At 42.0% G+C, this 24,108-nt stretch overlaps 1 protein-coding gene across 1 annotated transcript in view; it reads left to right on the top strand.

Moving 5' to 3' along the window:
• The first annotated feature begins 10,319 nt into the window (after positions 1-10,319).
• Positions 10,320-24,108, top strand: part of LOC120023811 (QRFP-like peptide receptor) — a 31,549-nt gene continuing 17,760 nt past the window's right edge. The window contains exons 1-3 of the mRNA XM_038967932.1: positions 10,320-10,410; positions 10,576-11,481; positions 13,394-13,642. Coding sequence (XP_038823860.1) covers positions 10,320-10,410; positions 10,576-11,481; positions 13,394-13,642 — 1,246 coding nt within the window. The remainder of the gene's footprint in view (positions 10,411-10,575; positions 11,482-13,393; positions 13,643-24,108) is intronic.

Genomic DNA, 24,108 nt, shown 5'->3' with positions numbered 1-24,108 from the left:
GAGAGAAAGAAGCAGAGAGAGAGAGAGAGAGCTGCAAGGAGGGAGCAGAGTAGCCAGACACACAGGGGTTGTGAAACGGCACATCCCGGAGCTCCAGGACCTTTTAAGATGTAAAACCAGGATCACGCTGGGAATTAGTTGATCATTTATTGAGAAAATGTATTCATTATCACCATTAATTGATTAGATGAATCATCGGATTGCGAGGTCATGCCATTGCCTCGAGACAAGACCTTTTAATCCCTGTTTGACGTCTGCCTGCATAATGAGGGAGGCGGATCTTGCCATAGCCAACTATGCAAAGACGTCAGTTCAGCATCTAGTTATGATTTGTTAGTTGTAAACTAACGTGAAAGCAACAAAACAATTCATCATGTCATTGGATTTATGTTAAACGTCGGGTAAAAATAAAGACCATTCAACATCACATAGATTTACTGTATGCCTCCCTGTCTCTATGTTTGTCCTGTACACCCGCGGTCCTTCCGTAGGGTGCCTGAAATTCATACTTTTAATAAAAACATGGAATACAAACACCGACTTTTCCCTCATTTGTGTTGCGCACACTAACTATGTAAACTGAGATTCAAGTGACACGTGCACATTCGCGCGCTGAATTTAGCAAAATTCCCGGCGGTTGTATTTAATTAACGTTATTATTACAAGTATGAATTGCAGCACCCCACGGAAACATCGTAGTTGTACGGGACAAACATAGAGACAGGTAAACATTTTCAGAATTGACATTTTTTAAGAATTGACTGATGGTGACTCAATGTTGTTGCTCGCAAACCCCGCGACCAGTTATCAAAAGTCAACTCCGCCTCGATATAAGAGAACGGAGTCGAGCGTTCCTCGGCTGCTGCGTGAACAACCACTTGAGTTGCTCGGCTCGGCTCAGCGCGGTGTGACAAGAGTCCCGAACTACCGAGGCAGGTAACGGACAACCGGAATATAGCTCCTGGATGAAAATAAAGAGAGAGAGAGAGAGAAAGACACGGAGAGAGATTGTATAGTAACCCCTATTTGACAGGAATATTAAAGGGATGATCGAGTGATTGTAACAGCACCGGGAGGCAACTTTTATCTCCTTTTTTATCGGCATCCTTTCTTCTGCTCAGCCTCGTAGCGTTTATGTGACGCGGACAACTCGGTGAACGACTGCGTTTTGATCGGTCAGTAGCGTCTTTAGGAATATATAGGCTAGAATGTTATTATTATTATTTTTTAAATCATTCATTAAATTCATTCCATTAAAATGCTGTTCAGTACAGCAAGGGGATTTTGGGAATCATTTAAAATAAATATGTATCTTTTAATCACATTTAGGCTCGTTGTTTTTTCCATCCTAAAAATATGATGATGATGACAGCTAATTGTAACCGTCATTTTTACATAACTGGTAACTGGTCTATTTTTCCCAGGTCTGTTTTTATAGGACGAGAAGATTGAATAACTCCAGCAGTCAGGCTTTTACATCGCCTCTATCAATGCTGTACCCTGTATCTTGGGTACATAGTCTCTATCAATGTTGTACCCTGTATCTTGGGTACATAGCCTCTATCAATGCTGTACCCTGTATCTTGGGTACATAGCCTCTATCAATGCTGTACTCTGTATCTTGGGTACATAGCCTCTATCAATGCTGTACCCTGTATCTTGGGTACATAGCCTCTATCAATGCTGTACCCTGTATCTTGGGTACATAGCCTCTATCAATGCTGTACCCTGTATCTTGGGTACATAGCCTCTATCAATGCTGTACTCTGTATCTTGGGTACATAGCCTCTATCAATGCTGTACCCTGTATCTTGAGTACATAGCCTCTATCAATGCTGTACCCTGTATCTTGGGTACATAGCCTCTATCTGTCCACCAAGGGACAGATGGAAGGTGATAATTAATGGAAACACACATACAGCCAGTGGCAAACAAATATAAAAAACAGAGCAAACTTCCTCAGATGCATTAATAATATCCCAGACAGAACTGTGATATGACATACAGTACATCCAGCATAGTGTGATATGACATACAGTACATCCAGCATAGTGTGATATGACATACAGTACATCCAGCAATAGTGTGATATGACATACAGTACATCCAGCATAGTGTGATATGACATACAGTACATTCAGCATAGTGTGATATGACATACAGTACGTCCAGCATAGTGTGATATGACATACAGTACATCCAGCATAGTGTGATGTGACATACAGTACATACAGCATAGTGTGATATGACATACAGTACATCCAGCATAGTGTGATGTGACATACAGTACATCCAGCATAGTGTGATATGACATCCAGCATAGTGTGATATGACATACAGTACATCCAGCATAGTGTGATATGACATACAGTACATCCAGCATAGTGTGATATGACATTCAGCATAGTGTGATGTGACATACAGTACATTCAGCATAGTGTGATATGACATACAGCATAGTGTGATATGACATACAGTACATCCAGCATAGTGTGATATGACATACAGTACATCCAGCATAGTGTGATATGACATTCAGCATAGTGTGATATGACATACAGCATAGTGTGATATGACATACAGTACATCCAGCATAGTGTGATATGACATACAGTACATCCAGCATAGTGTGATATGACATACAGTACATCCAGCATAGTGTGATATGACATACAGTACATCCAGCATAGTGTGATATGACATACAGCATAGTGTGATATGACATACAGCATAGTGTGATATGACATACAGTACATCCAGCATAGTGTGATATGACATACAGTACATCCAGCATAGTGTGATATGACATCCAGTACATCCAGCATAGTGTGATATGACATACAGCATAGTGTGATATGACATACAGTACATCCAGCATAGTGTGATATGACATACAGTACATCCAGCATAGTGTGATATGACATACAGTACATCCAGCATAGTGTGATATGACGTACAGTACATCCAGCATAGTGTGATATGACATCCAGCATAGTGTGATATGACATACAGTACATCCAGCATAGTGTGATATGACATACAGTACATCCAGCATAGTGTGATATGACATCCAGCATAGTGTGATATGACATACAGTCCATCCAGCATAGTGTGATATAACATTCAGCATAGTGTGATATGACATACAGTCCATCCAGCATAGTGTGATATTACATACAGCATAGTGTGATATGACATACAGCATAGTGTGATATGACATACAGCATAGTGTGATATGACATACAGTACATCCAGCATAGTGTGATATGACATACAGTACATCCAGCATAGTGTGATATGACGTACAGTACATCCAGCATAGTGTGATATGACATACAGTACATCCAGCATAGTGTGATATGACATACAGTACATCCAGCATAGTGTGATATGACATACAGTACATCCAGCATATTGTGATGTGACATACAGTACATCCAGCATAGTGTGATGTGACATACAGTACATCCAGCATAGTGTGATATGACATACAGTACATCCAGCATAGTGTGATATGACATACAGTACATCCAGCATAGTGTGATATGACATACAGTACATCCAGCATAGTGTGATATGACATTCAGCATAGTGTGATATGACATACAGCATAGTGTGATATGACATACAGTACATCCAGCATAGTGTGATATGACATACAGTACATCCAGCATAGTGTGATATGACATACAGTACATCCAGCATAGTGTGATATGACATACAGCATAGTGTGATATGACATACAGTACATCCAGCATAGTGTGATATGACATACAGTACATCCAGCATAGTGTGATATGACATACAGTACATCCAGCATAGTGTGATATGACGTACAGTACATCCAGCATAGTGTGATATGACATCCAGCATAGTGTGATATGACATACAGTACATCCAGCATAGTGTGATATGACATACAGTACATCCAGCATAGTGTGATATGACATCCAGCATAGTGTGATATGACATACAGTCCATCCAGCATAGTGTGATATAACATTCAGCATAGTGTGATATGACATACAGTCCATCCAGCATAGTGTGATATTACATACAGCATAGTGTGATATGACATACAGCATAGTGTGATATGACATACAGCATAGTGTGATATGACATACAGTACATCCAGCATAGTGTGATATGACATACAGTACATCCAGCATAGTGTGATATGACGTACAGTACATCCAGCATAGTGTGATATGACATACAGTACATCCAGCATAGTGTGATATGACATACAGTACATCCAGCATAGTGTGATATGACATACAGTACATCCAGCATATTGTGATGTGACATACAGTACATCCAGCATAGTGTGATGTGACATACAGTACATCCAGCATAGTGTGATATGACATACAGTACATCCAGCATAGTGTGATATGACATACAGTACATCCAGCATAGTGTGATATGACATACAGTACATCCAGCATAGTGTGATATGACATACAGTACATCCAGCATAGTGTGATATGACATACAGTACATCCAGCATAGTGTGATGTGACATACAGTACATCCAGCATAGTGTGATATGACATACAGTACATCCAGCATAGTGTGATACGACATACAGTACATACAGCATAGTGTGATATGACATACAGTACATTCAGCATAGTGTGATATGACATACAGTACATCCAGCATAGTGTGATATGACATACAGTACATCCAGCATAGTGTGATATGACATCCAGCATAGTGTGATATGACATACAGCATAGTGTGATATGACATACAGTACATCCAGCATAGTGTGATATGACATACAGTACATCCAGCATAGTGTGATATGACATACAGTACATACAGCATAGTGTGATATGACATACAGTACATTCAGCATAGTGTGATATGACATACAGTACATCCAGCATAGTGTGATATGACATACAGTACATCCAGCATAGTGTGATATGACATCCAGCATAGTGTGATATGACATACAGTACATCCAGCATAGTGTGATATGACATACAGTACATCCAGCATAGTGTGATATGACATACAGTACATCCAGCATAGTGTGATATGACATACAGTACATCCAGCATATTGTGATGTGACATACAGTACATCCAGCATAGTGTGATGTGACATACAGTACATCCAGCATAGTGTGATATGACATACAGTACATCCAGCATAGTGTGATATGACATACAGTACATCCAGCATAGTGTGATATGACATACAGTACATCCAGCATAGTGTGATATGACATACAGTACATCCAGCATAGTGTGATATGACATACAGTACATCCAGCATAGTGTGATGTGACATACAGTACATACAGCATAGTGTGATATGACATACAGTACATCCAGCATAGTGTGATATGACATACAGTACATCCAGCATAGTGTGATGTGACATACAGTACATACAGCATAGTGTGATATGACATACAGAACATTCAGCATAGTGTGATATGACATACAGTACATCCAGCATAGTTTGATATGACATACAGTACATCCAGCATAGTGTGATATGACATACAGCATAGTGTGATATGACATACAGTACATCCAGCATAGTGTGATATGACATACAGTACATCCAGCATAGTGTGATATGACATACAGTACATCCAGCATAGTGTGATATGACATACAGTACATCCAGCATAGTGTGATATGACATACAGTACATCCAGCATAGTGTGCTATGACATACAGTACATCCAGCATAGTGTGATATGACATACAGTACATCCAGCATAGTGTGATATGACATACAGTACATCCAGCATAGTGTGATATGACATACAGTACATCCAGCATAATGTGATATGATTTACAGTACATACAGCATAGTGTGATATGACATACAGTACATCCAGCATAGTGTGATATGACATACAGTACATCCAGCATAGTGTGATATGACATACAGTACATCCAGCATAGTGTGATATGACATACAGTACATCCAGCATAGTGTGATATGATTTACAGTACATACAGCATAGTGTGATATGACATACAGTACATCCAGCATAGTGTGATATGACATACAGTACATCCAGCATAGTGTGATATGACATACAGTACATCCAGCATAGTGTGATATGATTTACAGTACATACAGCATAGTGTGATATGACATACAGTACATACAGCATAGTGTGATATGACATACAGTACATCCAGCATAGTGTGATATGACATACAGTACATCCAGCATAGTGTGATATGACATACAGTACATACAGCATAGTGTGATATGACATACAGTACATTCAGCATAGTGTGATATGACATACAGTACATCCAGCATAGTCTGATATGACATACAGTACATCCAGCATAGTGTGATATGACATACAGCATAGTGTGATATGACATACAGTACATCCAGCATAGTGTGATATGACATACAGTACATCCAGCATAGTGTGATATGACATACAGTACATCCAGCATAGTGTGATATGACATACAGTACATCCAGCAATAGTGTGATATGACATACAGTACATCCAGCATAGTGTGATATGACATACAGTACATCCAGCATAGTGTGATATGACATACAGTACATCCAGCATAGTGTGATATGACATACAGTACATCCAGCATAGTGTGATATGACATACAGTACATCCAGCATAATGTGATATGATTTACAGTACATACAGCATAGTGTGATATGACATACAGTACATCCAGCATAGTGTGATATGACATACAGTACATCCAGCATAGTGTGATATGACATACAGTACATCCAGCATAGTGTGATATGACATACAGTACATCCAGCATAGTGTGATATGATTTACAGTATATACAGCATAGTGTGATATGACATACAGTACATCCAGCATAGTGTGATATGACATACAGTACATCCAGCATAGTGTGATATGACATACAGTACATCCAGCATAGTGTGATATGATTTACAGTACATACAGCATAGTGTGATGTGACATACAGTACATACAGCATAGTGTGATATGACATACAGTACATCCAGCATAGTGTGATATGACATACAGTACATCCAGCATAGTGTGATATGACATAAAGTACATCCAGCATAGTGTGATATGACTTACAGTACATCCAGCATAGTGTGATATGACATACAGTACATCCAGCATAGTGTGATATGACATACAGTACATCCAGCATAGTGTGATATGATTTACAGTACATACAGCATAGTGTGATATGACATACAGTACATACAGCATAGTGTGATATGACATACAGTACATCCAGCATAGTGTGATATGACATACAGTACATCCAGCATAGTGTGAAATGACATACAGTACATCCAGCATAGGCTAACCTTTCTCTGTCCTGTACTGAAACACAGGTCCTTCTACAGATGTTACGTCCTTAATTGGATTACTCTTTTGTTGCTGAGAATATTCCTGCTAAGCAGGAAAGGCAAACGTGTTGTGTATTTGAAGTTCAAAAAGGCTTCTAAAGTTTGTCATTTCCAACTTCAGACTTAATTTGTCCGATCAAAAATATTTATTATAATCCACATAATAATGAACATTTCCAGTTGATGCAGGATTATTTTCCTCAAACTGTTTCATAGGATAACATTCTCTCATCTGTCTTGTATTGAAACACAGGTCCAGTCTACAACTGTGTTTAACAAACGTGAGTAAATGATGTGATGCGGAAAGCATTTCTCCGTCTTTATTTTTTAGGAAAAAAATGTCTGTTCCTGTTTGTTGCTGCAGAAGCCTGCTTTTAAATGAAGACAGGTGCCAAACGCCTGTGCTTGTTTCTCCCTCTGTCCACAGATACATTGACGGCTTTCCTCAACCCTGGAGGTGGGAGGAAGGAGAGAAGAAGAGAGGGAACGAGGCAAAATAGGAAGATAGACATCCTCCCTGGAGGTTTGGGAGAAAGGGAGTAAAACGAGAGAGGGAATGAGAAAGTGAGAAAAAGAAACTGAGGGGCTGAAGAGGGGAGAGAGAAAAATACAGAGAGGGAGAGAGAGAGGGAACGAGAGAGAGAGAGAGAGGGAACGAGAGAGAGAGAGAGGGGGAACGAGAGAGAGAGAGAAAGAGGGAACGAGAGAGAGAGAGAGAGAAAGAGGGAACGAGAGAGAGAGAGAAAGAGGGAACGAGAGAGAGAGGGAACGAGAGAGAGGGAACGATAGAGAGGGAACGAGAGAGAGCGAGAGAGAAAGAGAGAGGAGATAGGGACATAGAGAGAGAGAAAAAGAGAGAGGAGATAGGGACATAGAGAGAGAGAGAACAAGAGAGAGGAGATAGGGACATAAAGAGAGAGAGAGAGAACAAGAGAGAGGAGATAGGAACATAGAGAGAGAGAGAAAGAGAGAGGAGAGAGGGGCATAGAGAGGGAACGAGAGCGAGCGAGAGAGAAAGAGAGAGGAGAGAGGGACATAGAGAGAGAGAGAGAGAGGGAACGAGAGAGAGAGAGAGAGAGAGAGAGGAGATAGGGACATAGAGAGAGAAAGAGAGAGGAGAGAGGGACATAGAGAGAGAGAGAGAGAGAGCAAGAAACATGAGGCAATGAGAGAGAAATGAGCCCAGAAGGACTGCGACCACCTGCCCTGAGGGTGATGACGAGGACCATCAGGATCTGGTCCTAGATCAGAGCGCATCGCTGAAGAATAGTAATGTGTTGGTTGCATAAGGGCTGCACTGAGATCAGTTCTGACAGAGAAACCTGGTCAAACGGGTGCTTGAGGACACCATGAACCTGACCTAGAATCAGTGATGGTCATCACCGTCTGGTCACCACATATGTACGGATGTACTATGGCACTTTACCACCACAAATTAGATTCTAGACACTAAGCCTAACCTTAAATCTTTCCCAATCTAACCCCAATCTTACCCCTGAACCCTTTCCTAATCTTACCCAATCTTACCCCCTAACCCTAACCTTAAATCCTTCCTAATCTAATCTAATTTTACCCCCTAACCCTAACCTTAAATCCTTCCTAATCTAACCTAATCTTACCCCCTAACCCTAACCTTAAATCTTTCCTAATCTAACCTAATCTTACCCCCTAACCCTAACCTTAACGCTTCCCTAATCTTACCTAATCTAACCCCCTAACCCTAACCTTAAATCCTTCCTAATCTAACCTAATCTTACCCCCTAACCCTAACCTTAACGGTTCCCTAATCTTACCTAATCTAACCCCCTAACCCTAGCCTTAACTCCATACTTTTAAATCTGTATCCCAAATCAAGAACAAATAGCTTGTGTACTACTACTTGCTCATAGATTCTGACAATACAAACCGTTTTACATTTACATTGACTGATAACAGCAGACGCTTTTACCCAGTCAGGGCTTTCAACTAGCGTCAGGTAGGTAAAACAACCACATATCACAGTCATCACAGGTTGTGTCCTCTACTGAAAATGAAGAACAAATACCTTGTGTACTTGCTCATAAATGTCCATGACCATGTCAGTCATTTAGCAGACGCTCTTATCCCCAGTTATTGACAGCGAGTGCATTCATTTTAAGGTAGCTAGGTGAGACAACCACCTCTCACACTTCTAGTAAGTCAAATGTTTCCTCAATAAAGCAGATTTCTGCAAAGTCAGTGTTAGTAAGATAAGAGGTGCTAGTAAGATAAGACGTGCTGGTAAGATAAGACGTGTTAGTAAGATAAGACGTGCTAGTAAGATAAGAGGTGCTAGTAAGTTAAGACGTGCTAGTAAGATAAGATGTGCTAGTAAGATAAGAGGTGCCAGTAAGATAAGACGTGCTAGTAAGATAAGACGCGCTAGTAAGATAAGATGTGCTAGTAAGATAAGACGTGCTAGTAAGATAAGACGTGTTAGTAAGATAAGACGTGCTAGTAAGATAAGACGTGTTAGTGCTAGTAATATAAGACGTGCTAGTAATATAAGACGTGCTAGTAAGATAAGACGTGTTAGTAAAATAAGACGTGTTAGTAAGATAAGAGGTGCTAGTAAGATAAGAGGTGCTAGTAATATAAGACGTGCTAGTAAGATAAGAGGTGCTAGTAAGATAAGAGGTGCAAGTGCTAGTAAGATAAGGACAAGTGTGTTGCTGTTTGTTTCTGAAGATAGAGCCAGTTCCTAATCTTACCCCTAACCTTAGCCTAAGTAACTTTGACCTTTTATCCCTTATCCTTATCCCATGTTAAGAACACATATCTCAAGTAGCTCGGACTTACCCCTAACCGTGCGCATAAATCCTGATGATACAGTCCTCTACCGCTGCTGCAGTGTAATGAGTAGCATTATATAAGGGCCGCACTGAGGTCAGTGTTGACAGTCAGAGCAAGCCTTGAGGGGACAAGACAGCACCATGAAGCTGACCCTGGACCTGTTATCAGCCCAACTCAGCTTCACTCCTCTGCTGCATGTAGAGAACGCCACACAGGCCAGACTCAACAACAGTTACAGCTTCTACGACTCCCTCCTCCTCCCCTCATCCTCCTCCTCATCCCTCCTTCCCCCTGACTCTCTCCTCCCGTCTTCCTCCTTCTACCCTCCTGATCCTCCCCTCTTCTCCTCCTCCTCGTCCCTCTTCCCCTCCTCCCTCCTCTCTCCTGATGGTTCAGAGCTGACCAGCTTGTTATGGACGGTCCATGAGCCGACCACGGTGGCTCTGACACTCATGTACTGCCTGTCCTTCCTGGTGGGGTTCGTAGGGAACATCATGTCAATGAAGGTGCTGACCAACCGACGTAGCGAGAGGCTAGCCGCGGTCAGCGCCACACGGTACCTCCTGGTTAACCTGGCGGTGTGTGACCTGGCCGTGGTGTGTGTCTGCATGCCCATAACGCTGGGTCACCAGATCTACTCGGCCTGGGTCTACGGGGACTTCCTCTGCCGAGCGGTCCCCTTCACCCAGGCCGTCTCCGTGTCGGCTAGCGTGCTAACGCTTACGGTCATCAGTGTCAATCGTTACTTCAGTGTACGCTGCCCGCTCCGTGCCCGCTCCCTCTTCACCCGCCGCCGGATCCTAGGGACGGTCGCCGTGGTGTGGGTGGTGTCATCAGCGATCTGCTCCCCATTGGTGTTCATGAACCGGCGAGATGAGATCAGCCTGGGGGCGTCGTTTGTGATCCCTGTGTGCCAGGAGGTGTGGCCGGGGCCGCGTCTGAAACAGGGCTACACCGTCCTGCTCTTCGTGGCGCTCTACTGCATCCCCGTGACCTTTAACCTCACCATCGGCTTCCTGACTGGTCGCCGGCTCTGGGGGGACGGGAAGCGGATGTTTACGGAACTCGACTCTCGAAGCCGAGCGCTGCACACTGAGTGCCTCAAGACGAGGAAGAAGATCGCCAAAATGGTGGTGGCCCTGGTCCTGCTGTTTGCTGTTTCCTGGCTGCCCCTGTATCTGGCTGAGTTCTGGATCGACCGAGTGCAGCATCCGCCATCTTGGCTCATGCAGACCCAGCCCTTTGCCCAGTGGCTGGGCCTCACCAACTCCAGCCTCAACCCTATCTGTTACTGTTTCATAGGTAGGACTCTGCTGTGTACTCATTCATCAGGACTTCCTGGTTCTTATGACGTCATATTCTGTTCATAACTCATTGAAATGTATGAATGAATGAATGAATATCCATTCCGTAAGTGAAAAACAGCCAGCATTCACTAGATGTAGAGTCTCCGTTAGTATTTAGATGTAGTCTCCGTTAGTATTTAGATGTAGTCTCCGTTAGTATTTAGATGTAGTCTCAGCTGGTATTTAGATGTAGTCTCCGTTAGTATTTAGATGTAGTCTCAGTTGGTATTTAGATGTAGTCTCCGTTAGTATTTAGATGTAGAGTCTCCGTTAGTATTTAGATGTAGTCTCCGTTAGTATTTAGATGTAGTCTCCGTTAGTATTTAGATGTTGTGTCTCCGTTAGTATTTAGATGTAGAGTCTCCGTTAGTATTTAGATGTAGAGTCTCCGTTAGTATTTAGATGTAGAGTCTCCGTTAGTATTTAGATGTTGAGTCTCCGTTAGTATTTAGATGTAGAGTCTCCGTTAGTATTTAGATGTAGAGTCTCCGTTAGTATTTAGATGTAGAGTCTCCGTTAGTATTTAGATGTAGAGTCTCCGTTAGTATTTAGATGTAGAGTCTCCGTTAGTATTTAGATGTAGAGTCTCCGTTAGTATTTAGATGTAGAGTCTCCGTTAGTATTTAGATGTTGAGTCTCCGTTAGTATTTAGATGTAGAGTCTCCGTTAGTATTTAGATGTAGAGTCTCCGTTAGTATTTAGATGTAGAGTCTCCGTTAGTATTTAGATGTAGAGTCTCCGTTAGTATTTAGATGTTGAGTCTCCGTTAGTATTTAGATGTTGAGTCTCCGTTAGTATTTAGATGTAGAGTCTCCGTTAGTATTTAGATGTAGAGTCTCCGTTAGTATTTAGATGTAGAGTCTCCGTTAGTATTTAGATGTAGAGTCTCCGTTAGTATTTAGATGTAGAGTCTCCGTTAGTATTTAGATGTAGAGTCTCCGTTAGTATTTAGATGTAGAGTCTCCGTTAGTATTTAGATGTAGAGTCTCCGTTAGTATTTAGATGTAGAGTCTCCGTTAGTATTTAGATGTAGAGTCTCCGTTAGTATTTAGATGTAGAGTCTCCGTTAGTATTTAGATGTAGAGTCTCCGTTAGTATTTAGATGTAGAGTCTCCGTTAGTATTTAGATGTAGAGCCTCCGTTAGTATTTAGATGTAGAGTCTCCGTTAGTATTTAGATGTAGAGTCTCCGTTAGTATTTAGATGTAGTCTCCGTTAGTATTTAGATGTAGAGTCTCCGTTAGTATTTAGATGTAGAGTCTCCGTTAGTATTTAGATGTAGAGTCTCCGTTAGTATTTAGATGTAGAGTCTCCGTTAGTATTTAGATGTAGAGTCTCCGTTAGTATTTAGATGTAGAGTCTCCGTTAGTATTTAGATGTAGAGTCTCCGTTAGTATTTAGATGTAGAGCCTCCGTTAGTATTTAGATGTAGAGTCTCCGTTAGTATTTAGATGTAGAGTCTCCGTTAGTATTTAGATGTAGTCTCCGTTAGTATTTAGATGTAGAGTCTCCGTTAGTATTTAGATGTAGAGTCTCCGTTAGTATTTAGATGTAGAGTCTCCGTTAGTATTTAGATGTAGTCTCCGTTAGTATTTAGATGTAGTCTCCGTTAGTATTTAGATGTAGTCTCCGTTAGTATTTAGATGTAGAGTCTCCGTTAGTATTTAGATGTAGTCTCCGTTAGTATTTAGATGTAGTCTCCGTTAGTATTTAGATGTAGAGTCTCCGTTAGTATTTAGATGTAGTCTCCGTTAGTATTTAGATGTAGTCTCCGTTAGTATTTAGATGTTGGGATGTTCTTTTTAATGCATCTGTTCCCAAAATAACATCCTGTTTGTTCTGTCCTCTTCTTCTTCTATCCCTTCACAGGTGACCTCCACCGTGGGGCCAAGGTGTTCCGTACCCACTACCACCGCCGGATCGCTGCTCTCTTTGGTTCCTCTTTCGCCAACTCCGCCACGACCACTGCCGCCGAGGGAGGAGTAGCTGCGGCAACCGTGGCCGCGTCCACGGCAACCATTCCTAAGTTGTTTACCTTCTCCAGGGGTACAGGGGGGCCAGGCAAGATGGAGGACGGGTCTGATAACAGTCTGTCTGACTGGTACAAGTCCAGCCCCAGTATGTGTGAGAACTTCTTACTACCCAGTCATCCTGACAGGCCACAAACACTCTCTATACGGACCGTCTGTGGGGACATAATGGACACCTCCCCTTTAAATAGAGACTGTGGGGGTAGGAAGGACACACTCCCTTTAAGAAGACACTCTGAGGACGAACGAGGGGTCACCCTCCCTTTATGGCCTATAGCGTCTGCGGACAGAAGAGACACCTTGCATTTAAGACCGGCCTTTGGGGACAGATTGGACACCCAGATTGGACACCTCCCTTTAAGGCAATTCTTGGACATCTTCCCTTTAAGCACTGTCTCTGTGGACAGCAGAGTGGACACCTCACCTTTAAGACCAGATGGTGGGGGTGAGAAAACAGACAGCCTCCCTTTAAGAGGGGACACCTCTCCTTTAAGTCGAGACTCTGCGGACATTATATCAGACCATATAACAAGCCTGTGAACTCTGTGGATTGTCAGATGACGTCAGAGAGAGAGAGACAGAGAGGCCTTGGAGGTAATCACCAATCTATAGGGGAGATGATCACCGGGAGGGATAAACACACACACACACACATCCTGAATCGATAGACTGTCTGTTGTATCATCAACACAGTGGGACCTATTTCTCTCCCTACAGACAGTTGGGAAACTACGCCCATTGGCTCACTGCCTGTGATTGACAGCCCACGGTGATCCTGCCCACTGGTGTTTACAAAGCAGTTTATCCTCCGTTAGTAGAGATGTGCATCCCAAATGGCACCCTATTCCCTATTATAGTGTACTACTTTTGACCAGGGCCCTATTCCCTATTATAGTACACTACTGTAGACCAGAGCCCATAGTAAATAGGGTGTCATTTCAGACGCATCCATAGATTGTCATTGCTGCCCCGTCACTTTATCCAGGGATCTGTCTGTCTGTCTGGCTCACCGCATCACTGGGTCACATTCTATCACAAAGGAAATACATTATTCACAACACTGTGTGATTTTTGACTGGGGACGCGTTTGATCGTAACACTGTGTGATTATTGACTGGGAACGTGTTTGATCGTAACACTGTGGGATTAATGACTGGGAACGTGTTTGATTGTAACACTGTGTGACTAATGACTGGGGACGTGTTTGATTGTAATACTGTGTGATTATTGACTGGGAACGTGTTTGATTGTAACACTGTGGGATTAATGACTGGGAACGTGTTTGATTGTAAACACTGTGTGACTAATGACTGGGGACGTGTTTGATCGTAACACTGTGGGATTAATGACTGGGAACGTGTTTGATTGTAACACTGTGGGATTAATGACTGGGAACGTGTTTGATCGTAACACTGTGGGATTAATGACTGGGAACGTGTTTGATTGTAACACTGTGGGATTAATGACTGGAACGTGTTTGATTGTAACACTGTGTGATTATTGACTGGGAACGTGTTTGATTGTAACACTGTGTGATTATTGACTGGGAACGTGTTTGATTGTAACACTGTGGGATTATTGACTGGGAACGTGTTTGATTGTAAACACTGTGTGACTAATGACTGGGGACGTGTTTGATCGTAACACTGTGGGATTAATGACTGGGAACGTGTTTGATTGTAACACTGTGGGATTAATGACTGGGGACGTGTTTGATCGTAAACACTGTGTTACTAATGACTGGGAACGTGTTTGATCGTAAACAGCAAGGGACTCATTCTGTTACCATGCTGACAGACAGCAGCAGAGGACTCATTCTGTTACCATGCTGACAGACAGCAGCAGAGGACTCATTCTGTTACCATGCTGACAGACAGCAGCGGAGGACTCATTCTGTTACCATGCTGACAGACAGCAGCGGAGGACTCATTCTGTTACCATGCTGACAGACAGCAGCAGAGGACTCATTTTGTTACCATGTTGACAGACAGCAGCGGAGGACTCATTCTGTTACCATGCTGACAGACAGCAGCAGAGGACTCATTCTGTTACCATGCTGACAGACAGCAGCAGAGGACTCATTCTGTTACCATGCTGACAGACAGCAGCAGAGAACTCATTCTGTTACCATGCTGACAGACAGCAGCAGAGGACTCATTCTGTTACCATGCTGAAAGACAGTAGTGAAGGACTCATTCTGTTACCATGCTGACAGACAGCAGTGAATGACTCATTCTGTTACCATGCTGACAGAGAGCAGCAAGGGACTCATTCTGTTACCATGTTGACAGATAGCAGCAGAGGACTCATTCTGTTACCATGCTGACAGACAGCAGCAGAGGACTCATTCTGTTACCATGCTGAAAGACAGTAGTGAAGGACTCATTCTGTTACCATGCTGACAGACAGCAGTGAATGACTCATTCTGTTACCATGCTGACAGAGAGCAGCAAGGGACTCATTCTGTTACCATGCTGACAGACAGCAGTGAATGACTCATTCTGTTACCATGCTGACAGACAGCAGAGGACTCATTCTGTTACCATGCTGACAGACAGCAGCAGAGAACTCATTCTGTTACCATGCTGACAGACAGCAGCGGAGGACTCATTCTGTTACCATGCTGACAGACAGCAGCAGAGAACTCATTCTGTTACCATGCTGACAGACAGCAGCAGAGGACTCATTCTGTTACCATGCTGACAGAGAGCATCAGAAGACTCATTCTGCTACCATGCTGACAGACAGCAGCGGACTCATTCTGTTACCATGCTGACAGAGAGCATCAGAGGACTCATTCTGTTACCATGCTGACAGACAGCAGCGGACTCATTCTGCTACCATGCTGACAGACAGCAGCAGAGGACTCATTCTGTTACCATGCTGACAGAGAGCAGCGGAGGACTCATTCTGTTACCATGCTGACAGACAGCAGCGGACTCATTCTGTTATCATGCTGACAGAGAGCATCAGCGGACTCATTCTGTTACCATGCTGACAGAGAGCAACAGAGGACTCATTCTGTTACCATGCTGACAGACAGCAGCGGAGAAACAAACCGGATGTGATTCATTTCAACTGAACATGACTTGTTATTATGTTTTGACCTGTGTCCAGATTAAATATCTGCTACAACTGCAACCTATTATTGTGTGGTATCAGTGTTGGGGTTAATCAGTGTGTCTGGAAGTGTTTTTTTCAGGTGTTCCTCATTCCTCGTGGAATGTTTTGTTCAGAGAAAATTAACAATTTGTGACCTCATCTGTTAGCATGTCAGAATGTTGGAATACTAGAATGTTAAAATGATACAGCAGAATGTTAGAATGCTAGAATGTTAAAATGATACAGCAGAATGTTAGAATGCTAGAATGTTAAAATGATACAGCAGAATGTTAGAATGCTAGAATGTTAAAATGATACAGCAGAATGTTAGAATGCTAGAATGTTAAAATGATACAGCAGAATGTTAGAATGCTAGAATGTTAAAATGATACAGCAGAATGTTAGAATGCTAGAATGTTAAAATGATACAGCAGAATGCTAGAATTGGAAGCCATGAGATTACAACACAACAGACACTAGCCAAGAGGATAGTCACTAGTTGGTCATGCTAGAGAGGACAAAGGTGGCATTATTATTGGCCGTATCTGAAATCTGTCTTGCCTACTACTTACTAAAACTACATACTGTGTATTAGTAGTACTACATACCATTTAGAACGTACTGTTTAGTAACAACGAATGCAGGAAGCAGGAAATATCAACATACTGCTCCATACTGAGAATGCTCAAATGCATTGATTCCTGCCATTCGTTCACTTGGGTACAGCGCGTCCCCACCCAAAAGGAAAATACTACAGTTTACTATAGAATACCACAGTTTATTTAAGGTTAAAAAAAATGTAACCTTTAACTAGGCAAGTCAGTTAAGAACTAATTCTTATTTACAGTACAATGATGGCCAATTGTGTGCCGCCCTATGGGATTCCCAATCACGGCCGGATGTGATACAGCCTACAGTACTTACTATAGAATTCTATAGAAAATGTAGTATCCCTTGATCATGTGCAGTACATTTACATTTTAGACATTTTAGTCATTTAGCAAACGCTCTTATCCAGAGCGACTTACAGTAGAGTGCATACATTTTTATTACATTTTTACATACTGAGACAAGGATATCCCTACCGGCCAAACCCTCCCTACTGGCCAAACCCTCCCTACCGGCCAAACCCTCCCTACCGGCCAAACCCTCCCTACCGGCCAAACCCTCCCTACCGGCCAAACCCTCCCTACCGGCCAAACCCTCCCTACTGGCCAAACCCTCCCTACCGGCCAAACCCTCCCTACCGGCCAAACCCTCCCTACCGGCCAAACCCTCCCTACCGGCCAAACCCTCCCTAACCCGGACGACGCTATGCCAATTGTGCGTCGCCCCACGGACCAGTACTTACTATATGATGTTTTAGTAGTATACTGTAGAATACTATAGTACACACTGTAGTATCCCTTGATCATGTGCAGTTCTTACTATATGATGTTGTAGTATTATACTGTAGAATACTATAGTACACACTGTAGTATCCCTTGATCATGTGCAGTTCTTACTATATGATGTTGTAGTAGTATACTGTAGAATACTATAGTACACACTGTAGTATCCCTTGATCATGTGCAGTTCTTACTATATGATGTTGTAGTAGTATACTGTAGAATACTATACTACACACTGTAGTATCCCTTGATCATGTGCAGTACTTACTATATGATGTTGTAGTAGTATACTGTACAATACTATACTACACACTGTAGTATCCCTTGATCATGTGCAGTACTTACTATATGATGTTGTAGTAGTATACTGTAGAATACTATACTACACACTGTAGTATCCCTTGATCATGTGCACTACTTACTATATGATGTTGAAAAAACACACAAAAAAACACACTAGTGTGTAAAAACTACAGTAAATACAGCCCCACCAGGCCCACAGATGACACAATCACCACCACACTGCACACTGCCCTGTCCCATTTGGACAAAAGGAACACCTATGTCAGAATGCTGTTCATTGACTATAGCTCAGCATTCAACACCATAGTACCCTCCAAGCTCATCATCAAGCTGGAGGCCCTGGGTCTCAACCCCTCACTGTGCAACTGGGTCCTGGACTTTCTGATGGCCCGCCCCAAGGTGGTGAAGGTAGGAAACAACATCTCCACTTCACTAACCCTCAACACTGGGGCCCCACAATGTTGTGTGCTCAGCCCCCTACTGAACTCCCTGTTCACCCATGACTGCGTGGCCATGCACGCCTCCAACTCAATCATCAAGTTTGCAGACGACTGATGAAGGAATTTGTTTCCTATATGTTCATTAACCAATTTATTTATACAAAGCAAACACTCTGTCCGTTTATAAGAATTTGTAAGATCCTGATTTGCATAAAATAGACATAGACCCGTGTCCAAATGTAATCAATAGTGTTTATTCTCGAGAGTACTCTCTTACAAAAACCATTCGTTTTATCCCTTCTATTACTAACGCACATACATACACACTAATCTGGATTATCTCCTGAAGCCTTTCACCAGTTTATTACCACTTAGCTGACAGTTCCAGTCCGCCCCCCCCCCCCCCCCCCCAGATACAGAAAACCAAATGAATTAATTAAATTAATTTATCTTAACCCTTGATAAAATATTCTAACAATCCACCCTTAATGACTAAATAATTCATCCTGACATATCAAACACTATATGTAAACATTAATTTTATACAAAAATATACCAAAACAATACATGTATTTACATTCGATTTATCCATTATACTCAAAATCTACCACACACAAAAAAACAATCTATGTATTGACATTGACTGTTCCAGGCCTACATCAGAATCATAACTTTTTGTCAGAATTTTCGTTATAATCTTCATTAAAAAAAACAGTCTAAACATAAAAACAAGAAGGGAACTAAACATTTAAAAATGTCTCAAAGTAGCCGGATCCATCCTCTGTCTGGGAACCAGTATTCCCCTTTCCACTGTTCAGAGCACGTATTTCATCATCTCTATTGTCATCGATTTCTCCAGGGTCCTGGAAATGAGACCTTTCACACCCAGAATCAAACAGCATTCACACAGAACCAAAACACTCAAACAGGTGAAAGTGGCCCACAACACAGTGATTATGACAATTTTCCATTTCCCAAACATACTGTCAAATCAATTTGTAAGAGAATTATCCACCCCCTAGTTCTCTGCCAGAGCCGTGGTCACTGATCCGTCTGGAGCTGTGTTATTTAAAAAAATAAACATACAGCAATGAATCCCAATCATTCTACATACCCCGCCCTTTTCTGCCAGCCCTTTTCTGCCAATTTACATATCGAGAGTCAGTCTATTTTACCAGGCCATGAGGGAGGTGGCGGATAATTGGTCAGAGAACTCTTTACTGCATCACCATTCTCATTAACGAATCTCTGTTGCTTATAATAGATGTCATTAATCCAATCCATATTTATTTATATTGTCAACCATCAATATAATGTAGTGGTTAAATCTTCACCTATTTGATCCATAGCTTTGTATTCATCTGTAGGAGGATGCCAATAGCATCCATCTAAACTCACATCCTGGTCAAAACTCCTCCTGTATCTACTTTAGCCTCCTATAACTGGCCTCTGATGACTAACTCAAACTGGTTGGACCAATAATCCCGGGGCACAAGTTCCTAACCACCCTTTCTGGTAGTTTCTGTCGTATGCGTCCCTTGCTGGTACGAGCCCACCCTACATCAGTTATAGGTGCTGTGAGGTTAAGAATTGTCTCCTGTCCTTCCAAACCTAACTCTGTCACATTAACGATTACCTTTCAGCCATTCAAATCATCTAAGTTCTCGGTGCCATTCTTGTATCTTTAACACTGGCACTCATCAGAAGTTAAAGTGAACCGAGGTGGGTTGGCCGAGTTCAATCTGGCCATCCCAATCCCTGTACAGTTATTTGCTTTCCTAGGTAATTGTGTAATGTTTACCTTAAAGCCTACATCATGATCTTCTTTGACTCCTTATTTTGTTTTTCACTTATCAGTGAATTATATAGTTTATCTTTTACTTCTTATCAATGACAATGGCGTCATATAACTAGTACCTCCAGGTGGTTGATTTGGATAATCAGAAAGGTTTCAAAGACTAGGATGCAGCTCAGAGCCCCTACTCTTCCCAGAAACCGCCAACCCTCTCCTGCCCTTAGTCGGTCTGCTAGGTACCACCCCATACTCACACTTCTAGGAGCACACATAGTGTGGAACTGTCGGGGTAGGAAATCTTCGTTTAACGAGGTAACCCCCGGACCCTGTTGGTTCTCGGTTCTTCTCCTAACTCTGTGTGTGATCAGCAGTGCTTATATGTGTACATACCTTCTTGCAGTGGGTAACGTGGACCCAGGTGACTCTCTCAGCTATTCTAATGGCAAAGGCGGTGGTTTTAACATAACCTGGTATGGGCCTTCTCAACGGGCTGCTTCCCGTCTATTCTCCTCAGGGACTGGATTCCCCCCCAGTCTCCTGGTTGGATTGAGTGAATCACCTTCTCCTGTCATTCACCTGTTGGACACAAAATCTTGGACATACGGGTTTGGTTAACAAACATTTTCTCATGTGTTCTATCTGATTATAACTTCAACTTCTATGCAAACTTGTTAGCTAGAAAAAAAATGTTTTTATTAGTTTATTATCCAATAGGCCACAAAGTGTCCTATCCTAGGTCCCCCTAGGCACCGTCCTATCCTAGGCCACAATTTACCCATCCCCCCTTTGATACCTGGCTCTACCCAGGTAACAACAATCTTCTAAACAATGACTAAGGTAAGATTAGTAAATTATCCCCATGTTCTGACCTTATCATGTAGGATCGCCCCTTTCATTCTCCACATGTCCGATACTCCCTTGGGCGTTCATGTCTATCCTGTATCAATTCTCTGTCAAGTGTCTCATCTACTTTAAGAGTTCTCTGCCCCTTAGTTCCTGAAACCAACTAGGTTTTCATTCCCTTTTCGTCTCCCCTCAGTAACCGTGACCCAGTCTGTGTCCCTCCTATCTTGCTGATTTCCTGCCCCCCCTTCCCCACCTTCTCCTCTCTGCTCCCAAACCTTCAAGGTTTTAGCAGTGCGGGGAGGGCTCCTCCTTCCTCCTATCTGTCTGTCAATTATATGGGTGGTTGCCAAATCTTGACTAAGTGTCTTACTGTCTGAACTCATAGATTTTGGGAAAAGTACCTGTCCATGGTGGCCATCTCCAAAGTAATTAAGGTTATCTCTGTGTTCTAAATAATTCGGAATCAACACAAATGTAATTTATCTCTGTCCTGTTGGCCTGGATTATGTTCTAAATACTTAACATACGTCTACAATTAATCCAAGGCTATGCCATTTCTTTCTTCTCATTGGTTCAAATTACCACTATGTAAAAGAACTATACACTCATTCATAATTATCAATTACTCAATTTACCTTAAAATCAGTATCACAAATGACCTCTCAATCTCCATCCAAATGGCCCTCCCATGAGGCTGATCCGACCATCAGAGAAAGCCTTGAGAGGTCAAGAATCATACCACCCTTTTACAGTCGTTTTCCACACTATATTAGACATATTAAAGAACCCTTCATCTAAAGGATTCACGTTTTTAATTAAAACTCAGAAAATAAAACTCCTAATATTCCATATGTGAGTGTACCCCTTTAAGATCACTAGTCTCTGGGAAACATGGAGATCCCCTCAAACCCAAACGTTTACTACAAACAAAACCTAATAATTATGATACTTCTAGCTACTTCCTCAAATCATTAGTTTTAAATTTCCTCAATGGTTATATGTGAAACCCATTCATTCCGTTTGCAGACAGTCTCCTAAAATTCTTAATAACTATTCTACCTTATCTCCTCAGAGTTATAGCTTAGAGGTTCAACCATAGGTTAATGATCCCTTAGTTTTCTTTAGGCACACACACAGACATTCCTTTCTAACCCCCTACATGCTACCAAACAAATAATCCTAATGGTTAAGTTTCTGGGTAGAATTATTTAATCATTTATCTTAACCCTTGATAAAATATTCTAACAACGACACAACAGTAGTGGGCTTGATAACCAACAACGATGTGACAGCCTACAGGGAGGAGGTGAGGGCACTCAGAGTGTGGTGTCAGGAAAACAACCTCTCACTCAACGTCAACAAAACAAAAGAGATGATCGTGGACTTCAGGAAACAGCATAGGGAGCACCCCCCTATCCACATCGAAGGGTCAGCGGTGGAGAAGGTGGAAAAGTTTTAAGTTCCTGGGCATATACATCACAGACAAACTGAAATGGTCCACCCACAAAGACAGTGTGGTGAAGAAGGCGCAATAGCACAACAGAAGTGTTTTTGTGGTCTGTAGTACTGACTGAAGCGTTTTTGTGGTCTGTAGTACTGACTGAAGTGTTTTTGTGGTCTGTAGTACTGACTGAAGTGTTTTTGTGGTCTGTAGTACTGACTGAAGTGTTTTTGTGGACTGTAGTACTGACTGAAGTGTTTTTGTGGACTGTAGTACTGACTGAAGGGTTGTTGAAACAACATCTCCACTTCGCTGATCCTCAACACTCAAGTGGAAGTCGATGAAGGCAGCCACCTCTCTGATTCAGAGGGGTTTTGGGTTAAATTCAGGGTTAAATGCGAAATAAACATTGTGGTTTAATGCATTCAGTTGTGCAATTGATGAGATATCCCCTTCCCACTTTACAATGTAGAAAAACGCATGTCTCTTTCAAACCTTTTGGAGACGACAATAGAATAACGATACTAAATACTTACGACCAATCCAGCCCCAGATCCAGCATAGCCTAGCCAGCTGGCTAATCTTTAGAATAAGGTGTAGTAAAAAAAATGATAACATTAGCTAGCTAGATAAGGTTAGCAAGATAGTTAGATAAGGGTTGCAAGATAGCTAGCTAAGGGTTGCAAGATAGCTAGCTAAGGTTAGCAAGAGAGCTAGCTAAGGTTAGCAAGATAGCTAGCTAAGGGTAGCAAGATATCTAGCTAAGGTTAGCAAGATAGCTAGCTAAGGGTAGCAAGATAGCTAGCTAAGTGTTAGCAAGATAGCTAGATAAGGGTTGCAAGATAGCTCGATACGGTTAGCAAGATAGCTAGCTAAGGTTAGCAAGATAGCTAGATAAGGTTAGCAAGATAAGGTTAGCAAGATAGCTAGCTAAAGTTAGCAAGATAGCTAGCTAAGGGTTGCAAGATAGCTAGATAAGGTTAGCAAGATAGCTACATTGTCAACTCTCAGTTCCTTATGTGTTAATGTTTCTACACGTGGGAATCAACACAACGTTCACGCTCTTTCACCCATTTTGTGAACATGGCTGCGTCTACACAAGCAGCCCAGTTCTGATATTTGTTACATTAATTGGTCTTTTGACCAATTACATCATATCTCGTTTCTGATTAGTAAAAATACAAATTATTGAAAAAAAGATCAGAATTGAGCTGCCTGTCTAAACACAGCCTCTTT

The sequence above is a fragment of the Salvelinus namaycush genome, chromosome 2 (genome assembly GCF_016432855.1).
Source record: "Salvelinus namaycush isolate Seneca chromosome 2, SaNama_1.0, whole genome shotgun sequence".
NCBI classification, from domain to species: Eukaryota; Metazoa; Chordata; class Actinopteri; order Salmoniformes; family Salmonidae; genus Salvelinus; species Salvelinus namaycush.
The sequence above is the reverse complement of the archived record's forward strand: the minus strand, read 5'-3'. Positions and strand labels throughout refer to the sequence as shown.